Genomic DNA, 26,016 nt, shown 5'->3' on the forward strand with positions numbered 1-26,016 from the left:
GCCAATAACATTACTATTAAGGAAACATAACCTGAATAGGTCTTTAGTAGGATATCCTATGTAACATGGGAAGTGGTTGAACTGAGGACAGGAGGAATATCCTACCCAATTTATACCAGCACCAAACAGACAATGGAATCTAAAAAACAGGAAAAGAGGAAATAGCAAAATGGCAGTGCAAAAATTAATCAAAAAAGGAAGGGGGGAGGGAAACAGGTAATAGATATAAAGAAAAATTTACTTCCTCTTTGTACGTGTGCTGCATCTGAGATTGTTGAGAGTTATGTTTGGCTGACTGTCTCAGCTGGTTGCTCACTGCTGTATGGAGTGACAAAGCGGAGGAACGTGTGATGCATTGAGGGTAAGAAAGGGAGGGATACGAAGGTAAAATTCTTGTTGACTTCCGCTATTTTGATTGATGTATCTAGAGTTGTAAGTTTTTAAAATAAATGGAAGAATGGTATTAAAGAGAATATTGTTTTTTTCCAGTCATTTCATTCAAATTGCTAGAGGGTTTTGAATGTTGATCTAACTGTGTGACGTACCCTCTTTGCCCACAGATGTATGACAAATTTATAGCGTGGCGGGTCACTTTAATATTAAAATAAATAAATGATATGTCATGGTTTCTCCAGAAACAGTATCCCAAGGGCGCCAGTCTTCAAGCTTATGGCTTGAAAACAAAAGTAGTTAATTAATAATAATAATAAATAAAAATACGTAATGAGACTCAAAAAACTCCCAGGGGTGGGGTGAACGGAACACAAATCATTAAGTACACTAACTTGGAATTTAAGGATCATTAATAATCATTTCATAAAATATAAATTAAAACAGCTATTTATTAAGATGAAAAACATGACGTAACGGCGTATTAACAAAATCTGAACTTACGGAAGCAAAAGAAAAAGTGAATGAAATTAACTCTAAGAAAATGAACTGTTGCGCGAAGACTTGCAGTAACTTATGCCATAAGCTCACCAAATGTAGACTCTGTTGTCTTGAAGCTGAAGGTGGGTGGATCTCTCGTACAGGCTGCCTCATCTGTTGTTGAATTCCAGTCCTACATCCACACTTCCTGTCCTTAGCACTTCCTACTGTACTCCTTACATAAAGTCGTAATGAGTCCTAATTTTAAGTGCAAAACCACCATGGGTTATGTTCATGGAGAGAATACACTTATATTCTTCCTTATTACGGAAAAGTAGCGTAGCTAAACTCATAATAAAAACTCTGCTCCCCTATACCAGTCAGAACCGGTCTCCCGTTGAATACCTCTCGTCATTGAGATAACAAGTCCCAATGAGAGTAACTTTTGAGTAGAATATACTCAGATGCGAAGTGAACTAAGTTAATATCTTCTCCGATGTGTAGACGTAGAATGAATAAGTATATAAATGAGAAAGTCCGGCTGTCCGAATGAATGTCCTCTCCAGCCCTTGTCGGTGGTATTTATCGGTTCACAAGTCTCCTTCCATCATCCATATTACATGGTCCAGTAAGATTCGAGGTCTCATCCCTTCTCCGATGTATAGCTGTCAATCCATCACGTTGCTTCATTACGTTCATTCGCATAGGCTGAACTTTCCCGCTGAAATAAAGCGTCCCCAAGCCGAGTTTGAAAAGTGGGTGTTAATAATGTATCAACTGTATCTTCATGAGGTGGAGAGGGTAAGGTCTCTCGCAATCTCCATGACGTACTTTTCCTTTAATTGGGCTGAAATTAGCCTGCTGACTCTGGTCACCTCACAACGGCTATTGGAAAATTTACTGCAAGTTATAAATATGCGTGATGTTGAAATACTTTACCCAATAATTTGTTCGTTCAGAATACGTTATAGCCGCGATACAAAGAAATGAGATGATGATTGAAATGGATGATAAAGACCCTATATATATATATATATATATATATATATATATATATATACATATTAATTTAAACATGACCTATCAGTGATTAAATATATACATCTTATCAATTAAATATATAGTTCAATAATTAAAAACCTTCAGTGATGTCCCAAACATCACATTCGCCCCTCTGAGCCTGAAACAAGTAGTACTTCGTTGAGGGCTCACACTTACACTTTGCCACTTGCGTTTCACTTGTTTTCAAACAACTGTACATTCATTCATTACTGTATACAACATAACACTATTTTACAAAATTACAACTTGATGATTCCACCTACAACTTAATAACAAATAATATATAACACTTCAAAATTTCCATTAAAACACAATATTACAACTTAGCGAGTTTCTGATGTCTCACTTTCTCAAATGTTCGTCATCTCTTTGCTGATTTTATGAATCCAGTGTATGCAGCACTTGACAATTCAATTTAGATCTGTACAAAATTTACACAAACAAAATGCATCATATTACTCTCTCAAGTGTTTATACGTTCTTGCTGTATGACTATCATTTCACACACGCTAACACATTCACGTGGTTTTAGCCTAGGGTAAAATTATTGCAAGTCTTTATGAAGACATAATATAGTCTGCGGTGAATTTACAAATTTTAAACTGCAATATTAATGATCCTCGTTATATAAAATCAAATACTAGATTACCCATACATGGCGTCACGTAAAGAGAACAGACGTAACCTTGGCAATGAACTCGTGTCAATCGTATACACACACATCGTGTAGCAAGCAAGACAAAACTTGGGAAACTCCACCTACCAGAGAGCAGTCACTCCACGCTGCGACAGGTGTATATTATATAAGAGATAAGCGTGGCCTGGCTCACTGACCTATATTCCAGCACTATGGAAAATCTCCCAGACTCGTAATATATTTACGTAAACTTCTAATGTTGTACGTACCCATTAAAATGCAATCGCCGTCAGATAATTTATAAGCACAAGGTCCTAGTTTCTTATGTATACGATAAGGTCCTTGATATAAAAGGAAAAACTTTTTTGTGACTTTATCTTCACTGTTAGATAACATGGGAACTCTCAAAAGAACAAGGTCACCTATCTCAAATTCATCCAATACCTGACGTTTTTGCTGCTTCTTTCGAAGGTTGCCAGCTTTTACTAGGTTTTCTCTGGCCAATCTAACATAAAATTCAGCATTACGCTGCGGCACCTCAGTAATACCCAATACTCTCACCAATTCATTTTGTGGCTTAGTACCGAAATGAACTTGCAAAGGTGTCAATCTAGTACTTTCGTGCTGCACGGCATTGATCCATGTCTCAATAAGGGATAAATTCGCTACCCAAGCGGAATGCCTCTCGTGAACTAGTGACCTAAACATGCGCGCTAGTTCCTTCATCATCCGTTCACACATGTTCCCCTGAGGATTTCTGATGGATGAATGGACCTGAGTAATACCTAATTCACTAATTACGGCTTTCCACTTCTTCGATGTAAATTGTGGTCCACTGTCTGACAGTATTCTCTGAGGAGTACCTAATTCAGGGACATACTTCTCTTGGATTATACGACTACATGATTTTCCTGTTGCTTTCCTCATAGGGTATAATCTGACCAACTTAGAAAAAGCGTCTATCAAAACGAAAATATATTGAAAGCCGTATTGTCCTTTTACTACAGGACCGAAAAGGTTGATACACACCAAGTCACCAGATTTTTCTGCAATTACTGCCTGACGAGGTCCCTCTAAATAACGGTTCGGTATCTTACTTCTCTGACATAGATCACAAGTGGCAAGAACCTTTCTGATTTCTCTTCCCATCTTGTCCCAGATAAAATTCTGTTGGATTTCAAACAGAACCTTATTAGCACCATAATGCCCTAATTCCCTGTGGATGAACCAAATTAACTCCACATGTAGAGATTTGGGTACACATATAGCCCATTTATGTTCGCTACATTTTCTAGCTAGAAATCCGTCTAACAATTTAAAAACGTGTCTACCGCGAGTCACAGTAACCTGCTCACCTCCCTGAAGTACAGACAAAGGTTCCCTACATTCTTCGTCCACAGACTGTTCCACCTACAGGTTGCGTAATCTGTTTAGAGCAGGCTTATTGTCCTTACTAAGGCATGCACAAATTAAAATGCCTTCCTGTGTTTTCAGGAAACTTCCTTCATCACACAATTTCTGATCTCTGGACAACAGATCAGCAAGGACATTGTCTTTTCCTTTTATATGCACTACAGAAAAATCGTACTCCTGTAAGGCCAGTATCCACCTACTAACCCTATTGGATGATAGCTTACATGTAGGTATAAATGAAAGAGCATGGTGATCAGTCCTAATCTCAAATTTTACACCTAAAACATACATCCTAAATTTACTTAAGGAATATACAATAGCTAAGAATTCAAGCTCGGTAATAGAATACCGTTTCTCCGGTCCACTTAAACCTCTAGACGCTAATGACACAATTCCTAAGTCTCCGTTGTCATCCTCTTGACATAATATTCCAGCCAGACCATAGTGAGATGCGTCAGTGAGTAACACATACTTCTTATTTGCCACGGGGTACTTAAGAACAACTGCTTGCCTGAAACCTTCCTTTAAATCATTAAAAGCTTTGTGGTGACCTTCTGTCCATTTCCACTTACTGCCGGCTTTTAATAAGTCTCTAAACGGCTCAAGTAAGTTTGCAAATCTTAGTACAAAGCGTCTAAAGAAATTGCATACTCCAATATACGACCTCAATTCCTTGATATTTCTAGGTGTACTGGTATTCAATATTTTCTCAATCCTTGTACTCTCAGGCGTAACCCCTATCGCAGATACACGGTGTCCCAAAAATGTGACCTCCTGTCTACCAAAAACACACTTATCTAACTTCAAAGTAAAACCAGCACGCTCTAACTTAGTAAACACTTTCTCTAAGTGACACAAATGCTCTTCAAAGGTCCTAGACGCAATCACCAGATCATCAATATAAACCGTGGCGAAATCACCTGTATCATCACCTAATGCAATATTTAATGCTCTAATTAAGGCTGCAGAACTTGTCTTCGTCCCGTAGGGAACGCGCTGAAACTGATACAAGCTGTACTTATGACTAAATGCTGTCAGAGGCCTGTCCTCTACTCTCAAAGGAATCTGCCAAAAACTACTTCTTAAATCAACAGATGAAAACCATTTTTTACTCTCAAAGCCCTGAATTAACTCTTCAATAGTCTGCGATTTTAACTGGTCAGTACAAATACGTCTATTCATATCCCTCCCATCAATGCAAAGTCTAACGCTCCCATCACTCTTAGGCACAACGATTAAAGAATTTACATACTGGCTATTAGACACTTCAATTATCCCATCAGCTAACATAGCTTGTATCTGATCGTCAACTGCCTTGGCATATTTGTGTGGGATAGCATACCGTGGCCCGCTGAAAGGACTGTCATCCAGCACTGAAAAAGAATGTTCATAAACATGTGTTTTACCGGGTTTCTTAGAAAAAATCTCAGCGTTTTCATATAACACTGCCAACAATTCGTCCCTCTGGACTTCCTCTAATTTACTGTTACTCGCAGCTTCAAATAAGGCATCCTTCTGATCCTCATTCAACCACAACTGGCATAAATTAAACCCCTCACTGGGTTTCTCCTCATATCCAGAAACCTCAATAACACTCCACATAGCACAAACATTCGTTTTCCTCTGAATTTCATTTTTCAGTTCGAGTTTGACATACTTATTATCCCACTTCAGATTTACCGTTGCATCATCGTAATCTAGCTGAGCCGATTTTAAAGTCAGCCAGTCACATCCCAAGATGAGATCAAATACAAGGTGAGGAATAACCAAACATACCTGTACTGAAATAAAACCCTCTATACAAATCGGCACCGCAACCTGCTTGCATATTTGTTTTGACTTTTTACCAACAGCTGTAATAATGAATGTAGACTTAACAGGCATCTCTTCCATCATAATACCCTGTTTAACTAAAGAGTCATACCATTCTGAACTAATACATGATTTCTGACTTCCAGTATCAATTAACGCGTTAACATACGCCCCCCAAACTTCTAATTGAACCACAGGATTAATCACTTCATCACCCGAATCTAAATAATTATTATCTGGTTCACACATAAGGTCTTCCTTAACATCTAGGTCATATGGCAATAGTTTCATAACACAATTCCTAACTACTTCCTGGTAAGGCTGGAATTCTGACCCATCATTACAGCCTGCATTTAGTTTAAAGGTTGCGATCGTGTACCTACACTTGGCTCGTTAGTAACTTGTCCTCTGACTTGTTGGGCATTTCCCGTTCTATTTTCAGGTGCGCCACCCCTACCGTTATGCCTTGGCTGAAACTGATTACGATTCTCGTAGTTTGGCTGTCTCCTATTGTCCCTTGGTTCACTATGAGGAACAAAATTATGTGAGTTTCCTGTTCTATGCCCAATGTTTCCTAGCGCATCAAAACTCCCTAATAACTGCTCCATTTCCTGAATAGTTTTAATACTTTGCATACACGCTGCTTCGCGTACCCTGTCTGGAAAATGTCGTAACAGTAATCTGACTACATCTGAATCAGCCGTGATTCCGTCTAAATTCTGACAAATCATAATATGTGACAAAAAATACTCAGTCATAGAGACACATTCATTATGTTTGAATTTCCCAAATACTACCCTTTCTCTTTCACGGCTTTGAACGTTTTCGTTCCAGTATTTGTCTGTGAACTTCGTCTTAAATTCCTCCAGACTTTTCATGTTACTTTTATAGACTGAAAACCAGGAACGTGTCTCTCCCACAAAAGCATGATCAATAATGTCGATCGCCTCTTCCCAGTCCATAAACCCTTCCTCAATCCGTTTCCCAAACCGTTTTTCTACTATTTTCAGAAATTCTAGTGGGTTAGTTTGTTTCCCATTGAACTTCGGTAATTCGATTTCCTTACTGTAAATCCCTCCATGACTTTGCCTCTCAGTGTTAACTTGCCTTTCTCTTACTTCTCGTCGTATGCGTGCTTCTGCCATCGCTATGCGGTTATCTACATCTTTATCTCTTCTTTCAATTTCATTCACTACAGTGTTCTGTTTTTCTTTCAAAGTCTTAATTTCCACTGTATTGCCTTCTACCATCGCAAACTTTTCTCTTTGTTCCCTATTGTTGTCTTCTATTGTACACTTAACCGTATCGATCTTGTTTTGTACCTGATCTTTAAATTCCTTTATTTCTTCCTTTTGGATCTCAACTTTACTATTAATACTTGTCACCTGTGTCTCTAACTCTTTTCTGGTGTTGTTGCTTTCTTTTTCCATTAATCCCAACAACTCACTCCTCTGCTCTACAAATTTCTTTTCTACCTCTTGTTTGTTTTGCTTAGCTGTCTCTTTCTGTTCCTCTATCTGCTTGTTAAATCTTGCATTTTGCTTAAATAATTCTTGTAACTGTTTGCTATGTTCGTCCATCCTTTTATTAGCTTCGACCTTGTGTTCATTCAATGCCGTACTTAATTCTCGTTTAGTTTGTTCTACTTCATTTTTAATTTCTGATTTAGTTTGTTCTACTTCATTTTTAATTTCTGATTTAGTTTGTTCCAATTCCTTTTTTATTTCATTTTTTATTTCAAATTTATTTTGTTCCATTTCATTTTTTATTTCAGATTTACTGTCCTCTATCTTACTCAACATTAACTGCATCATTTCAAGTAACTGAGTATTATTACTCTCACTGTTAGGGCTAACCTCCGCCTCGCCCCCCATCGTACTATCGTCTGAATCTAACGTAACTTCGTCATTCCTACTCTTATTCCCTTCGCTATCTTCGCTCCTAATATCAGTTTCCTCCTCTACACATTTATCTAACTCTTCCTTAGAATTACCTAAAGTACTACCCTTCAGCACGTGTCCACTACGCAACGTCATGTCTTTCTCCTCTTGCTCAGCCATGTTACCCCCAAAATCAAACACACAAGAAAAATATACTGTGGATACAGAACAGTTACCCCCAAGCTACTGATTTTATCCTTCTATACCAGTACTTAATGATTTACGAGCCCCTCAGTTGTGGCGACAATATGTGACGTACCCTCTTTGCCCACAGATGTATGACAAATTTATAGCATGGCGGGTCACTTTAATATTAAAATAAATAAATGATATGTCATGGTTTCTCCAGAAACAGTATCCCAAGGGCGCCAGTCTTCAAGCTTATGGCTTGAAAACAAAAGTAGTTAATTAATAATAATAATAATAATAATAATAATAATAATAATAATAATAATAATAATAATAATAAATAAAAATACGTAATGAGACTCAAAAAACTCCCAGGGGTGGGGTGAACGGAACACAAATCATTAAGTACACTAACTTGGAATTTAAGGATCATTAATAATCATTTCATAAAATATAAATTAAAACAGCTATTTATTAAGATGAAAAACGTGACGTAATGGCGTATTAACGAAATCTGAACTTACGGAAGCAAAAGAAAAAGTGAATGAAATTAACTCTAAGAAAATGAACTGTTGCGCGAAGACTTGCAGTAACTTATGCCATAAGCTCACCAAATGTAGACTCTGTTGTCTTGAAGCTGAAGGTGGGTGGATCTCTCGTACAGGCTGCCTCATCTGTTGTTGAATTCCAGTCCTACATCCACATTTCCTGTTCTTAGCACTTCCTACTGTACTCCTTACATAAAGTCGTAATGAGTCCTAATTTTAAGTGCAAAACCACCATGGGTTATGTTCATGGAGAGAATACACTTGTATTCTTCCTTATTACTGAAAAGTAGCGTAGCTAAACTCATAATAAAAACTCTGCTCCCCTATACCAGTCAGAACCGGTCTCCCGTTGACTACCTCTCGTCATTGAGATAACAAGTCCCAATGAGAGTAACTTTTGAGTAGAATATACTCAGATGCGAAGTGAACTAAGTTAATATCTTCTCCGATGTGTAGACGTAGAATGAATAAGTATATAAATGAGAAAGTCCGGCTGTCCGAATGAATGTCCTCTCCAGCCCTTGTCGGTGGTATTTATCGGTTCACAAGTCTCCTTCCATCATCCATATCACATGGTCCAGTAAGATTCGAGGTCTCATCCCTTCTCCGATGTATAGCTGTCAATCCATCACGTTGCTTCATTACGTTCATTCGCATAGGCTGAACTTTCCCGCTGAAATAAAGCGTCCCCAAGCCGAGTTTGAAAAGTGGGTGTTAATAATGTATCAACTGTATCTTCATGAGGTGGAGAGGGTAAGGTCTCTCGTAATCTCGATGACGTACTTTTCCTGGAATTGGGCTGAAATTAGCCTGCTGACTCTGGTCACCTCACAACGGCTATTGGAAAATTTACTGCAAGTTATAAATATGCGTGATGTTGAAATACTTTACCCAATAATTTGTTCGTTCAGAATACGTTATAGCCGCGATACAAAGAAATGAGATGATGATTGAAATGGATGATAAAGACCCTATATATATATATACACATATTAATTTAAACATGACCTATCAGTGATTAAATATATCCATCTTATCAATTAAATATATAGTTCAATAATTAAAAACCTTCAGTGATGTCCCAAACATCACAACTGTATGAAAAGTTCTTCCATTATATTGAGTAAAGAACTCTTCTGCATAGTCTTAATTATTTGCAAGTCATGGTCCATGTTCATAAAATGTTGTTGGCATTCTTCCATATGATTCCCCTTTGCGGAGAACCTGTTGTGCTTCGTCGCGTTCACATGCTCAAGGTAGCAGGTGGCAAAGCTCCTGCCTCTCTGCCAGATGTATCTTGCATGACATCTCGACATCATAATCTATAGACACCCAAATGAATACGTTTATTGGGGTTATTTATAGAACCATAATTATAAAAAAAAAAGCTTTCATTGCTGTTTGGTGTTTTGTAGCCAATCTTCATATCAAATTTTCTGAAAGTATTAGAAATGTGGTAGGTGTTATTACTATTAAAAGTGAAGGTTGAAGAAATGGATGTTTGAAGCCGGGAGATAGTGGGTTCGAATCCCACTGTCGGCAGTCCTGAAGATGGTTTTCCGTGGTTTCCCATTATCACACCAGGTATCACGGCCGCTTCCTTCAAACTCCTAGGCCTTTCCTATCCCATCGTCGCCATTAGACCTATCTGTGTCGGTGTGATGTGAAAACACTAGTAAAAAAATGGATTTGGGTTTCTGTTGCCTGATTAATTGTGATTTAGATTCGTATTTAATTTTTACCAATAGTGTTATTTATGAGATTCTCTTTAAAGTGGTATGTTTTGAGCAGTCAGTAGAGAGATAATGTGGAATGGCATTAGTAGACAAATAAGCTTGAATGGAGTTTTAAAAATAGGAGAGATAACAACAACAACAACAACAACAATGGCGTGTGGCCTCCGGAGGAGCCTGGTGCAGGTGTTTCAAGTTGACGCCATCTGTGAGGATGGGGCCCTGCCTAAGATGAAGTCTAATGCTGAAGATGGCACAACCATAGCTATTAATTAATAAAAGTTAAAATTCCCGCCCTAACCGGGAATCGAACCTGGGACCCTTTGGACCAAAATCCAGAATGCTAACCATTTATCCATGGAGCCAGATAGTAGAAGGGATCATAATATGAAGATAAAGTTTGAATTCAGGAGGACAAATTGTGGAAAATATTAATATGAATGAGGAGATAGTAGGTTCGAACGCCACTGTCGGCAGTCCTGAGGATGGTCTTCTGTGGTTTCCCATTTTCATGCCAGGCAAATTTTGAGGCTGTATCTTAATTAAGGCCACGGTTGCACCCTTCCCACTCATAGCCCTTTCCTGTCCCATCATCGCCATAAGACCTATCTGTGTCGGTGAGATGTAAAGCAGATTGTTAAAAAAGAAGAGGAGTTACATACTGGAGAGTTGTTAATGGTACTCTTAATGCATATCTTTGTTAACTCATTTCCTGGTACATGTTCATCTACGTAGGATCTGAAATGGACCACTATTCCGTATTCCTCATGTACGCCCAACACTCCAGCAATGCTCCGTATTCTATTGCCTTCCCGCAACAACAAATGCCCTGCACGAAATTGAAATCTTCGTTCCCTATCATCTCTCCAAAACCAAACTGAAATGTATACTGTACCAGGAAAAGTTTTTGGGGAAAGAGCATGAGTAGGACCTCAGGGAGTGAAACTTGGTTTTGGAGCCGATACAGAGTAGGATAGACTCGCAGAGCGAATAATAGATGGTTAAAAATTTTTTTTAACAATTTATTAATTCTTCACCCTGCAATATGATTATTGGACTCAAATCTGGCATTGAAATTAAAAGTTTGAACGTAATCTTCCTGAATTCTGTTCATGAAAATTAAATGAATATCACTGATTCCAAAGTCTTTCATATGTGAGAAGACGAGGTATTAGATTTCCACCTAAAGTCTTTCTAAATATGAGCATACACTTGTAATTGCAAATTGACATGAGAAATTAAATTTCTGTTAAAAGTTTTCAGTTTTTCAGTTTGTAAACCTTGATGTATAGCACACTTGAAAAGCCTAAAGTCTTTCTATGAGATATGAAAATTAAATTTGAAAATTAAATTAATCACTTTTGAGAAACTATGAGAACTCTGAAATATTTGTTCATACGTAGCACTGAAGTTTCCACTGTTCAAAATTAATGAGAAAATTTTAGTCAGTTTGTTACTACTCGCTTAATGAAAGAAATGTTGCTACAAATGTTGAAGGATGGACGTCTGGAATGTTCCGTGGAGAATCAGGGTCGGCGATGTTCCCTTAACACACTATGTTGACGTCCCCCCGATGAGGTGATGACGGCTGGAACTGGATCGTGTAGAATTGCAGCTCGTTGAGGTGATTTTTCGCACACGAAAAATTCACTTAGTGCGAGTAGTTATCACTGACACTGTCATTTACTGTTGAACACAGTTTATGGCATAATTGAACTTTAAGACGTTAAATGAATAATCACAGTCCTTCCTGTATGAAATACTATTTAAAGTCGTTACTGAAACGTCCATAATTACACAGTTCGCACTTGAAAAAGGCAAATCATAGTCTCTAATCACAGTCTTTGAACACGGTCATTAAGTCACTAAGGATTATTTTCTGATTATCTTGTTATTATAACGTCATATTACCTCAGAAAAAGTTCTTAGTATTCACCCAGATTACTACTGTAAGTCGTATACTAATATGGCGTGAATAAAGAAATACAGTTCAATACTCGAAAAGAAATGAGTTCTGGTAATTCTACACATTAGTTTCTGTAGAAGTTCAATATCATGTGAAGTAAACTAAGTCTACACATAATGATATATTCTGTGAACGTTAAATATTTGGTATTTGCACTTCAATAAGTTCACTCATATTATATTCTTAAATGTCTTTAGAATTAGACTGTAGTCACGACGCGATGTACTAAATACAGTGCGGCGTCTTTTATAATTTTGTCGGCGATATAACTTCGTGTTCCGGAAACGTGACGGCAAGTACTTTCACCGTGACTGCACGGACATACTGTACGAGGGTCGGTCTCTCCTCTGTCTCACTCACACAGATCTGTGTACTCGTCCTTGTACTGCGCTGCTCTGCTTGTTAGCCTTGACATATATATGCCGGCGCTGGGAGGGGTGGTTTCTCTTGGCCATGTGACCGTGAGTGTATAATTTTCTTAGACTTTAAATTATTATAACTCAACAACCATGGGATGGATTAATTCGAAATTCACAGGGATTAACTTTTATGACGTCCGCTACGATTCAGCGTTTGTCTCATTGAAATTGGTTAAGGCGTTGAAAAGCTTGCGAAAAGAAAATTCTTTTCGAGAAATATCTCTAGGGGAGGTGAGCTTCGAGCGACAGGTGACGTCACTTGACTTCGCCTAGTGCACTCGTGAAGTCTGGCACCTGCTGGAACATTCCTTTATTTAAATGTTCGTACGTCGAACGGATATTTTATGCTGGAATAACGTTTCTTTCGATTGATATGGGCCAGGACATAGGCTTTCCTGTTACAATACTAAAGGAGAAAACTCTCTATTCTCTGTTGACAGTCTAGCCAGAGCATTACTACTGACACGGACATTATTATTATGTATATGATTTCCCCTTATTATTTATTTTATTTGTTATTTAATTTCTAAAGAATTTGTTAATATTAAGTCCCTTCTTTGCTAAATTTTATTGTTTGTTTCCTTACTCGTAATATTTTATATTGTTATATAGTCAGTGTAAAATGGTGTTCTTTGTACCTGTATATGATTACTACTAAATAATTTACCAAGGGAGGTGTTTGGTCAATTTCCAACTATTTTGAAATCATTAAGAAGAGATGAGGTAAACAGTTGGTAATCTACCACCTGGGTGACAGACATAAATGCAGATTAATGGTAATTTGATTGATTGATTGATTGATTGATTGATTGATTGATTGATTGATTGATTGATTGATTGATTGATTGATTGATTGATTGATTGATTGATTGATTGATTGATCATATTTTCCCTGAAGCTGCAAATCCGATTCATTTCTATGTTCTGTCAGTTCTTCTAGAAATATCAAGCAAGCAATTCATGTTGGATTGTTAAATTGCAGAAAAGGCTGTTACTTTGTCCCCAGTGAAAGGCTTATGGAATTGTGTAGGATATCCCCCTGGTGACAATGTCCCCAAATTTCACTGCAGTAAAAACTATTGTATTTTTGCAGAGGTCACTAAGCAACCTTCACTCTCCGAGGTTTAACCTCTACTTTGCTGTAAACTATCATCATGTCTTTCTTGATAACAGTCTTTGCATAAATGTTTTCCTAGGGTTTGAGACAGTGAACTGGGATGAAATGAAAACATTACCCTTCCAATTTAGCTGTAAGGACTTTTAAGGTAAAAGAGGAGTTGGGATGTTTTCCTTACACTTCAAAGTGATATGGTTCATGTGTTTGTGGAAACTCAAATGGCTATCATTCAGTATGACCCAGGGAGAGTGATGGCAATTTGATGCTAAAACGGGAAATCATCAAAACCATTCATCATATTTATATGAAAAATTATTGAAGTAAGATCTTATGATGTCCATTCCATGATTCAGGTAATTCTTAAAAAGAAAAGCCAAATGCCAACAACTTTATTTTGTAACAGTTTTCCCCTTTATGTGCTCTTCTTCTTACTCTCTCTTTTACTGCTTGTTTAGAAGAAAAATGTATTGTGACAAAATTGAGTACATTAACTCCTCAAAATTATTCATATCTGTTCTTGTAAAATGGTGAATATTTGAAAAATTCCTTAGAGTAAGAATAACTTAGCCAATATTTCTCTTGCTGTGTGGCTCCCAATGTTTGTATATTCTCAAGAAAAGGATTGCATAAAATTAGCAGTTATGTGGTTGGTGATCATTGTCATGTCCAAATGCTAAAAGAAAGAATGAGCACAGGGTATTGTGTAAGTTCATGACAGGTACACTTTTCTCAGAAACAATTGAACTTGTAGATATAATGTTTGTTATGGGTTTGTATCTACATAGGAGGTGAATTATATTTTGGTATTTAAAATTCTGATAAGATGTGAAATGGAAGGAAGATACAATACCATGCGCTCATTCTGTTTTGAGTGACTATACTTGCCATTGTCTACACTGGCTTTCTTTATTCCCATTCCTTATCATCTCATAGTGATGGTTCTCAGTTTTATTATCTTCTCTCATCACTCTGGGTTTAAATGATGCTAGATGAAAAAAACTGCTTGTAACATTTTTTTATATTTCTTTTTATCTATTTTGCTGATGGAGACAACTGCCCCAGAGTACTCAATGTGGATTATGTTTGCGACAGAATAATTAAAGTTCAGTTAATGATGGAAGGAAATATCCTTGATATAATCCAGGTTTAAGCTCCTCAAATAGGTTGTGAAATAGATAAAAAGGAAGAGTTTATCACTAAACTGGAGGATGCTGTAACAAGACTGTGATTATAGGAGACTTCAATGCTAGAGTTGGGAATGATCGAGGAGGATATGAAACAGTTATAGGAAGCCACGGAGCAGATCACAGAAATGATGAAGGGGAGATGTTATTAGAAATTAATGGATCATTGGTAATGGATGGTATAAGAAAACAGATAGTCACAAGTTTACCAGATACAGTTGGAAATTGCAGCAGAAATCCATAATTGATTATATATTAATAATGGAAGAAATCAGAAGATGCTTGGCAGATGTGAAATTGATACCAACCATTAATCTTGACAGTGACCACAGACTATTGGTGGGGACATTGTTGAAATTCAGAAGGGGTAAATATGGGGGAAAAGACAGGCAAAAATCAAATGCTGGAAACTAAAAGATAGAGAAATCCAAAAGATATACAGGGAAAAGATTATAACTCAACTTCCCAAAGATGAGAGGAAGAATGGAAAAGGTTCAAATAGGCTTTAGTCAAAGCAGCAGAAGAAATCTGTGGGACATGAACAAAAGTCAGGCACAAAGAAACTCCATGGTGGAATGAGAGAATTGCAGGTGCAGTCAAGAAGAAGAATATTGCGTGGAGAGAATGGTTCAGAAACGGAACAGAACATAAAAGAGACAAATGGAAATGACTAAGCAGAGCAGCAAGGAAAATGATAGCATTGGGTAAAAAGATGTCCTGGGAAAAATTTACAAAGGAGATAGAAGAGAATTATAAGAATGACAAGAAAATATTATACCGCATATTAGGTAACAGAAGGAAGCAAAAAGTATCAAAGTCATCAACAAGGATGGAAAACCTGTGTGGGAAGAAAAAAGAAGTTTAGAAAGTATGGAAAGAATACTTCCAAAATCTATATGAAGGACAAAATGAAACAAATGGACCTGTAAATGCAGCATGGGTAAATTTTAAGGAAGCAGAGATTATCAGTGGAATACTGTGTGGGAGTGATATCGACTCTGGAAGGTGATTGGGGATTTAAATTGAGACTATAGAATGGGTATGTGGGAAACTGGGAGTGAGAATTCTAGATCCTAATTGGGGGGTAGGAGATAGGGATCTGTGCTCAGATGGCCTTCACTTAAACCGCAGTGGTACGTATAAGTTAGGAAATTTGTCTAGGAGGGTTATACTGAGGTATATTCAGGGAAATGGGGTGGTCTAGTGAGCAGTGATAAGGGTATGGGGATCTGGAAGTCAAGTAGAATTGAATAGAATAGAATTTATTGATAATGATGATTTACATGCCACTGAGGCTGAAAAGCCCATTTATGTATTGTCTCCTTATAACACAATACAGGTTTATGAATATACTAACTACATTTTATAATATTAAAATATTAAATTAAACATTAAGCTTAAAAATTAAAATACAAATAACAATTCCAATAAAATTAAAACATAAATTATATAAATAGTAATAAAGTATATCATTCAACTTATGTAATAGTTTAGACTACAAGAATCTGAAGAATATAAAAAACAGAAACAATTTTCTTAGAAGTATGTATATTTCTGATTGTGAGACACAAGAATGCCTGATCTCAGTAGGTACAACCTAAAAATGTTAGTGTTGAACTGTAGAAGTGTTGTAAAGAAAGGAACAGAATTAAGTAATTTAACAGATTATATACTTACCAGATATTGTAATAGGAGTTGAAATGAAATGTCGTATGGCTTTTAGTGCCGGGATATCCCAGGACGGAATCGGCTCGCCGGGTGCAGGTCTTTCTATTTGACTCCCGTAGGCGACCTGCGCGTCGTGATGTTGATGAAATGATGATGAAGACAACACATACACCCAGTCCCCGTGCCGTAGGAATAGCTGATAGTGTGCGGCTGGTGGCGGAAGGGGAAATATGGGCGGGGAGGAGGGCAAGCTCATGCGGGTTGGGTAGAGTGGTGGTGGCTTGGAGGGGGTGGATGGGGGTTGGAAGGGGGGATTTGAGGCGGAGGTGAAGGGTGCGGGAGAAAGGGTAATTGTTTCGGAAAAGTACCTTTAATTAAACTTAGGATTGAGTTCTGGTTGGCTGAATTATTGTTTCTGAGAAAAGTGATAAATAAATCATAAAGTATGTTGGGTTTCTCTGAGATTTCATTAAGATTGTAATTGGCGTTAAAATATTGGCCTAGGTGTATGTAGTAATTTTCCATTATGTTGAGTAAAGGACCCTTATTTGCTAATTCAGGAATGTCCTTGTCCTGTTCGATATTGGTAAAATTATGGTTATAATCTTGCATGTGTTGGCCAATAGCTGGAAACTTATTGTATTTTATTGCGTTAGTGTGCTCATGGTATCTTATATTGAAGTTTCTTCCGGTTTGTCCGATGTAGGATTTTTCACAGGTATTGCATTTGATCCTATAAACTCCTGATTTTTAAAAAACTGCTGGTCTTGTTGATATGTGAAGTATTGTGTAAAACGTTCATGGTTTTTTGTTGGTTTTGAAAGCTATTTTAACCCCTTCTTTTTTGAAGATATTGGTTAACTTGTAAATATCATTGTTGAACGTGAAGGTGGAAAATGTTAGAGATGTAGGTATTTCTTTCTTGAGGGTAGTTTTAGGGTGATGTTTGTGTTTATTGATTATCCTTTCTATAAAATGATTGCTGAAGCCATTGAATTTTGCAATACCGCGGATTGTGTTAAGTTCATTCTTTAGATCTTTCTTGGACATAGGTATGCTAAAAGCTCGATGAACTAGGTTATTGTATGTAGCTCGTTTGGGTCAAATGTGGACCTGCCTCTTCTGAATCCATACTGGTGTTCTGCCAATTTTCCCTCCATTCTGTCTCTTATTTGTCTATCCAAAATTCTTTCAAGGATCTTAGCTGTATGAGGTATCAGTGTCACTCCTCTGTAATTTTCACATTGCTTCCTGTCTCCTTTCTTGAAAATTGGTATAATGACCCCTTTCGTCCACTCTTTCGGAACAGTCTTTTCTCTCCATATCACTCTGAAGAGTCTATACAACCACTTTAGACCAACTACTCCTGCTGCTGTTATCATTTCTATGGTGACCTCGTCAATTCCAGCTGCCTTGCCTCGTTTCATTCTTTTAGTGGCCCACTCAATCTCTGCCATGGACACCTCATTTTCCTTATCTTCCATCTGCACTAAATCTGGTTCTTTGATTTCTCCTTGTACCGAGGTATTTTGCATGTTGTAAAGCTGTTCAAAGTATTTTCCTCACCTCTGCAATATATCCTGCTTCTGTGTCATCACTTCCTCCTGTTCATTTTTAATGAAGATAGCACCTTCTCCTGGGTTTTTCTTCTTTTTAACCCACTGGAATAAAATCGTTTTGTTTCCGGTTGTATTTTCTTGCAGAGATTCAGTAAATTTTTGCCAGCATTTCTTTTTCTCTTTTTGAACCACCTTGGAGCACTCCTTCTTGCATTGCCTGTATTCTGTTTTGCATTCTGTTGTTCTGTTTCTTAGGCATCTTTTCCAAGCTTGTTTCTTCCTTTTAACTATATCTTTTATCCTGTCATTCCACCAGGGCGTTTCTTGATCTTTCTTCCTGCCTGATACTCTTCCACAGGTCTTTTCTGCAGACTCGACCATGTCTGTTTTAAAGTATGCCCATTCTTCTTCGACCCTTCCGATTTCTTCCTTAGGTATACTTGTTTTAATGTGTGTCTGGAACTCTTCATTTATTTCCTTCTCCTGCAGTTTCCACACCCTTAGCTTTCTCTGCCTAATCTCAGTCATCTTTTGTATCTTTCCCATATTTAACTTAGCTATCACAACTCCGTGATCTCCTTCGAAAGATTCAGTTGGAAGGGCTGTTACGTGTACCAAGATTTTCCTGTTACCTTTCTCAACCAAAATGTAATATATCAGAGTTTTGATTTTGTTATCCCAACTATATCTTGTTATCTTCTGACTGTTTTTCTTTTGAAACCATGTGTTACCATTTCTCCTACAAAATTCTACCAGAATATATCCAGCCTTTATTCTCTTCCCATATGCAAATGGACCTATAATCGCATCTCCTTTTCTTTCCTGACCAACTTGGGCATTCATGTCTCCTATGATCACAACTTGTTTGTCCTGTATATGGCCTTCCAGATTTTCAAGGTATTATTGTAGATACATATCTGTATTTCCTGTTTGTGGAGCGTACCCTTGAATTATATCTGTAACACCAGTTTTAAGTCTCAATCTGACCTTAATCAACCTGTCATTTATGTTTTCCACCAATTCTAGGGATTCCTTTAGGTCTTTTCTAATTATGGGACCTATATAAATTTTGGATTCTCTTTCTCCACTATAGTATAAGGTGTATCCTTTCTTTAGTTTTCTCTCACCTTTTCCTTTCCATGTGGTCTCACTGATTCCCAGCAGTGCTATAAGTTATCTTTGTCAACCATAAAATCTACAATTTCTTCCACTTTTCCTGTTAGTATCACTACATTGATCATATAAATGAATATTTGTCCCAATATGTCGTCTTGAATTCCAACTTTATGTTCATATTATGATCTTTTCTATTTTTAAAATCCCCGCTCATGCTCATTTTTCTACTCATGTCATTCCATGCCATCTCTCCACTGACAGCTTGGAATATAGCACTGTTACCTCTGCTACAGTGGTAACACCAAACAAGGTACAAACAGAGTTAAAAGGGGAAGGTAAGAGCAAACTACACAATATAAGAAAACACTACACACTCGGAAAAACAGTAGCTGGCAATACTCGGATCTCCAACAAAACATGTACGAAATATCAGTAGGGCCAACTAATGAACAACAAACTGGGAAGATGAAAGGGCTGGGAACCTACCAAAGGCATGGACATGGCTTAGATAGCGGATTCTGAAATGAATCACCGTGATCCTTAGATTTTAAAAATATTATTTACAAGATAATTTTACAAATACATTCCAAGTTACGAGCTATAAGTTCAGTGATATACATAGCTTATTTCGTAGCAGTGTAAACTCAAATTTCAAATCAACTATACATCTAGTTACCTATGCAGTAGTACAATGCAATTTACAGGTTATCCAAAATTTAGCGTGCCTCAAGTGATACAGAACTACCAGAGGCAAACCCCAAAGGAAATAATATTAAACTACAATATACATATTTTAGTGAAACAAAACGGGAATGCCTCGGAAACGAACAGGTAAGTCCAACTGAAAAACTAAGGTGTCATAAGTAACTAATTTGGTGAATCTAGGCGAGGTTAGGGCAGACTCCTGTATGAAGAGCAAATCGGAACATTACCGAAATTTTAGCAGGAACGGAATTCGAGAGTGCTTACCCGAGGAGAGAGCCATCCCGGAAGCCGGGGGACGTCAACCAGATAGTCTTCTCGCAGACCGATAAACCAAGACCGACAGAATTCAGGATACAGAATTCATTCGAACACTGCCTCGCTCACTATATATAGGAATTACTGGCCTTGGAGGCAGCCAATCAGCGTGCACGAGTTCCCTATCGCCACCTAGACTCACCAATCACAACCTTACTTTCGATCGCGAACTTTGACTAACATTCTAGAATACGCATGATCGTGAAAGTCGTATTTTTCCAGAATAGACAGAACACACTTTCTAGAACACATACCAACAAAGTAACACACCCTGTACAAAAGTTATGTAACTTTCTGGATCTTTCCAGGAACTATAGACAGAATTCTACTATTTACAAATGGCTTTGTTACAACATTATACAGTACAGGTTAGGTCAATAAAAATAAAACATCGTATCATATTTTTCAAACAAGGTCTTCAAAAAAATACATTCCACTCGCATTACATAGTTCACCTGTAACAGCACTTAGTTGAACATCTCATCTCCTTACTCTAAAGTCTTCTCAGCCCAAAGTTCGCAATATTTTCATAACATTACTCCTTTGTTGGAAATCACTGAGAACAAATCATCCTGCTTTCCTTTGGATCTTTTCCAGTTCTCCTATCAAGTAGTCCTAGTGTGGGTTTCGTACACTGGAACCATACTCTACTTGGGGTCTTACCAGAGACTTATGTACCCTCTTTTTACATCCCTACTACAACCCCTAAATACCGTTATTTGACTGTGTGTGACTTCTTTGTATTGGTTACTCTAAAAGAAGAAGCGTGAAGGAGCAAAGTCCACAAGCATGAAATAACCAGTGTAATACACAACATTATTGATGGAAAGCTATACAATGTTTTCCATAATATTTGTATAAATCTTATTCGACAACACTTTCAGTTGTTCCTGTAATGTTAAGGTAAGAATAGTTTAATACCATAAGTAATCTGCACAACATTAATGCAAAACATATTGTAGTTACTGCGAGAGTTCGACAATCAAACTTGGGATTTTTAAGGCAGACTAAGGCTATGGAGACGCAATGCTTTTTGTGCTAGCTTACTTTTGAGATCCTGTATTGTATGTAGTCTATAACATATATTGATTTATAACACACTTCAGTGCATTTGTGTAGGAAATTATCTATTGAATATGTCTGCCCTTTTATTTCCATCCTTAGAATCTTGTATGATACACATCTTGCTTTTTGAAACTTGCTTTCTTAAATGTTTTTCACTTTTTCTGAAGAGATAGTGTTAAAGAGAAATGTTTTTCCATTGTTCACACTGTTCAGTTAAACAGGGATAATTTTATATATATCTCTGAAGAAAACGTAACATGAGTTCCACAAAAGAATAGCCGTATGGAGATGTGTGTATTGCATCAGGTTTTGTCGTTTCTGTTTGAGTGACCTAGTTCGTTGAATGTATTTGCAGGTGAGTGGTTCAAGTCCCGACTTGGTGTCGTCCCGAAGTTTGGGTCCTGGTAAGCCTGTACCATCTTATCCAGTGGTGCATGATCCTGAAGCTCATTGCACATATACCAACTTAACTGCTAATCTGATGTACTGTGATGTTAGGCTGCCGTACCAGTATGCTACTGGAGGCACAGAACCCATTTATGAAAATGTACCTCTTCCTTGGGTAGCCGATCAGATGTGCAGTGGAGAAGGAACTGGTGTTCGTAGCCGTACATCTAGTATACAGTCTGCTCCAGAAATGAGATCACCTAGTGAGCAAAGTTCAGGAAATGGTGTTCAGGTTCATGTTGGTACCAAGAATAATGTTGCGCAACCACAGCAGCAGCAGCACCACCACCACCACCACCACCACCATCACCATCACCAAAAGCAGCCACAGCAAGAACAGCATCATCATCATCAACAACAACAGCAGCAGCCACAGCAACAACAGTTTTATGAACAATTTGAACAAGTGCAAAGTGTCGCAAAAACTGAAATTCAGGGAAACCATGTCCGTTCAGTGCCTCATGAACTATCATCATATTCTCTTCCCCATCCTGGAAAGAGTAAACATGTCTCGGGTGAAAACTTCTGTGTTGCAGGTAAGATAAAAATATATCATGCTTCACGTCTAAAATACATTATTATAAATAAAGCCTCATTGAGAGCAAAGCTGTTTAGGTATGGACCCTTCTCAGCTGAACTACTATACCCTTCAGTATTCTGGTAGAACTCCTCTGCAAATTCCTCCATGATCCCCAACTTTCAGTTAACATCATTGATTCTAGACTTAATGTCGTGAAATACAAAGTGCGACTGTCATCTCTTTCATGTAACTCTGTTTCTCTTGCCTTTTGATTCTTAGTTAGTTTGTCTCTGTGGCTCTTGTCTTCTATTCACTTCATTAAACTCCCTCAATTCCAAAGTATTGTTTAAAATATTTTTTCCAATACTTGAAGCTCACATCAATAAAGCATATTTGTTGACTGTCGAGAAGGTAAACTTTGATGGAGTGTGGGAGGTTTACCATGGAGCAGTGTATTTACATGTTTGATTGTTGTATGATAAATCATAATGCTGGATCAGTACAGAGCAAATTGGCAGGTGTTCTTGTTATGGAAAAGAGCTTAATTCATAGACTAGTTATGAAAGTTCACCTCATATACACTATGTGATCAAAAGTATCCGGACACCCCCAGAAACAAACGTTTTTCATCTTAGGTGCATTGTGCTGCCACCTACTGCCAGGTGCTTCATATCAGCGACCTCAATAGTCATTAGACATCGTGCGAGAGCAGAATGAGATGCTCCGCGGAACGCGGACTTCGAACGTGGTCAGGTGATTGGGTGTCACTTGTGTCAGAAGTCTGTATGCGAGATTTCCACACTCCTAAACATCCCTAGGTCCACTGTTTCTGATGTGTTAGTGAAGTGGAAACGTGAAGGGACACGTACAGCACGAAAGCGTACAGACCGACCTCGTCTGTTGACTGACAGACACCGCCGACAGTTAAAGAGGGTCATCAAGTGTAATAGACAGGCATCTATCCAGACCACCACACAGGAATTCCAAATTGCATTAGGATCCACTCCAAGTACTATGACAGTTTGGCGGGAGGTGAGAAAACTTGGATTTCATGGTCGAGCGGCTGCCCGTAAGCCACACATCATGCAGGTCAATGCCAAACGACGCCTCGCTTGGTGTAAGGAGCGTAAACATTGGACGATTGAACAGTGGAAAAACGTTGTGTTGAGTGACGAATCACGGTACAGAATGTGGCAATCCGATGGCAGGGTGTGGGTATGGCGAATGCCCGGTGAACGTCATCTGCCAACAGTGCCAACAGTAAAATTCGGAGGCGGTGGTGTTATGGTATAGTCGTGCTTTTCATGGAGGGGCTTGCACCCCTTGTTGTTTTGCGTGGCACTATCACAGCACAGGCCTACATTAATGTTTCAAGCACCTTCTTGCTTCCCACTGTTGACGGGCACTTCGGGGATGGCAATTGCATCTTTCAACACGATCGAGCACCTGTTCATAATGCATGGCCTGTGGCGGAGTGGTTACACAGCAATAACATCCCTGTAATGGACTGGTCTGCAGAGAGTCCTGACCTGAATCCTATAGAACACCTTTGGGATGTTTTGGAACGCCGACTTCGTGCCAGGCCTCACCGACCAACATCACTACCTCTCCTCAATGCAGCGCTCCATGAAGAATGGGCTGCCATTCCCCAAGCAACCTTCCAAAACCTGATTGAAAGTATGCCTGCAACAGTGGAAACTGTCATCAAGGCTTAGGATGGGCCAACACTATATTGAATTCCAGCATTACCGATGGAGGGCGCCACAAACTTGTACTTCATGTTCGGCCAGGTGTCCGGATACTTTTGATCACATAGTGTACCTCTCCATCATATGGCTCAGCAGACTGGCGTATCTCCAACATCTGTTTGAATTCTCACAAAATTATTAAAGCAAAATCTTTCCAAAAGTACTCCAGTGCATAATCTGAAACCATGTGATCCAGCAGCTAGACTACATTTTTGTAATTGGATTCTGCAAAAATGATTATTACTAATAATCGGCTTCTGTGTGTTGCCATTTTTATTTGCTACCATATAGGCTGCCTGCTTGCCAGTTTTACTCTATCAGAAAGAGATCTCTGCTGGGTGTTCTGTGGCTGAGTTTTAATTCATGTGATGGACTACCATTGTTCCCTTCCACAGATTACGTTCCATATGTTACTGAAGGCTATCATTTCTTCACCATTAAACATACTGTATTTAGCTTTTAATATATTGCATTGTATATTTACATTGTTGCGTATCATCTCTCATTTTGCAGATAACGTTCCTAATCAAGAACACGTAATGCAACCAGACAATACTGTAGATGCCAGTATGGACAGTAACAAACAGAAACCCAAACGGAAATGGGCTCTGTTGGTTGGAGGCAAAAATAAGTCAAAAAGTAATACCCTCACCAAAGAGAACATACAAGAGGACAAAGCTAGTAGTGACTTACAGCATCGTTGGAGCACTGGTTTACCAAGACTACCTTTGCCACCCACTATCTCCAAAGAAGCAATGGTGAGAATTACAACATTTTAGCCACTTTTGTGTAAGCCTTGACTTTAGATGCAACTAAATTATCTTTCTCTATCTCAGGTACTAATTCTTGACATTCTTTTGCTCCATAAATGAAACTTAATTTCAGTTGTGAGAGCAGCCCCACACTGTTGGAGCAGCATCACTATCTTTACCTGGAAGTCCAAGGTCAATCGTTGACTCATCCAAGGATCTCTAGTAGACCGAGGATTCCGATGAGGCTCAGTCAGCCTTGTGAGGTCAACTGGGGAGCTTCCTGATGTGAGAGGCAGGCTAACCATTCAGTTATACCAAGCACTACTGCTGAGGAAGTCATCATACTGACAGTGTAACAGTCCGTTGTCTCTAGACTATCTGACTGGCCTCCTGTTATCATATGATGATCATCATCATCATCAACAACAACTAAGGACCTTGTTATTTCAATTGTTTTTCATCTTCTTCTATTTTTTTAAACTTCTGCCCTGTACTCTTGCATATATTCCCTCTGGTTTTTCTTTCCCTCTTCAGTACACACCTTTCCTATCTTTAATTTTGATTTTCTTGGAGTCCCTATGCAATTGAAATTTCTCTTTAAGTTGGTTCTGCTTCAGGCACCCTTGGTTTCCTCATAGAAAATAGGTGAAGACCAGTTGGTTATTCTCTCTATTTTGATGTTCCTTTCTTTAATCTATCAGAAACAAATCTCCGCTGGGTGATCTATGGCATGTTTAATTTGTCGTTTTTCTTCTCCTGAACTTTCCATTTTCTTTGACAGGACCAAGGATTTGAATAAAGATGCTTCATTCTTTAATTTCCAATTTCTCTCCAGACATTTCCTATTCACTGCTAGTCATTCAGCTGCATATTATTACAATTCTCAATATGGAAATTTGTCACTTTTTTTTTATGTGTACATACCTCCATGATCACTATCACTATCAGCCATATTCAATGGTTTTTACGATGTGGCCTCTTTAAGTCCGAAGCAAGGTAGGTTTTCGTGAGGTCTCTCCATCTGGGACGGTCTTGAGCGATGCTCTGCCAATTGATCCCAGTAATCTTCCGGATGTCTTCATCCCATCTGTCCGGTGGTCTTCCCTTAGGTTTCAGATGATCTTTCGGACTCCACTCAAGCACAAGCTTTGTCCACCTACCATCAGTTCTCCGAGCAACATGGCCTGCCCACTGCCATTTTAGGATAAATACGCTTTCTAAAATGTCACTGACCTTTGTGACTGACTTGATGTAATCTGCTCTTTTCCTGTCTTTCTTCGTGAAGCCTAGC

General features: G+C 38.3%; 1 protein-coding gene across 1 annotated transcript in view; it reads left to right on the forward strand.

The window, feature by feature from the left end:
• Pez (protein tyrosine phosphatase non-receptor pez) overlaps nucleotides 1-26,016 on the forward strand; it is a 923,645-nt gene that overhangs the window by 597,878 nt on the left and 299,751 nt on the right. The window contains exons 14-15 of the mRNA XM_068226358.1: nucleotides 21,614-22,241; nucleotides 24,487-24,731. Coding sequence (XP_068082459.1) covers nucleotides 21,614-22,241; nucleotides 24,487-24,731 — 873 coding nt within the window. The remainder of the gene's footprint in view (nucleotides 1-21,613; nucleotides 22,242-24,486; nucleotides 24,732-26,016) is intronic.

This window comes from Anabrus simplex, chromosome 2 (genome assembly GCF_040414725.1).
Source record: "Anabrus simplex isolate iqAnaSimp1 chromosome 2, ASM4041472v1, whole genome shotgun sequence".
NCBI classification, from domain to species: Eukaryota; Metazoa; Arthropoda; class Insecta; order Orthoptera; family Tettigoniidae; genus Anabrus; species Anabrus simplex.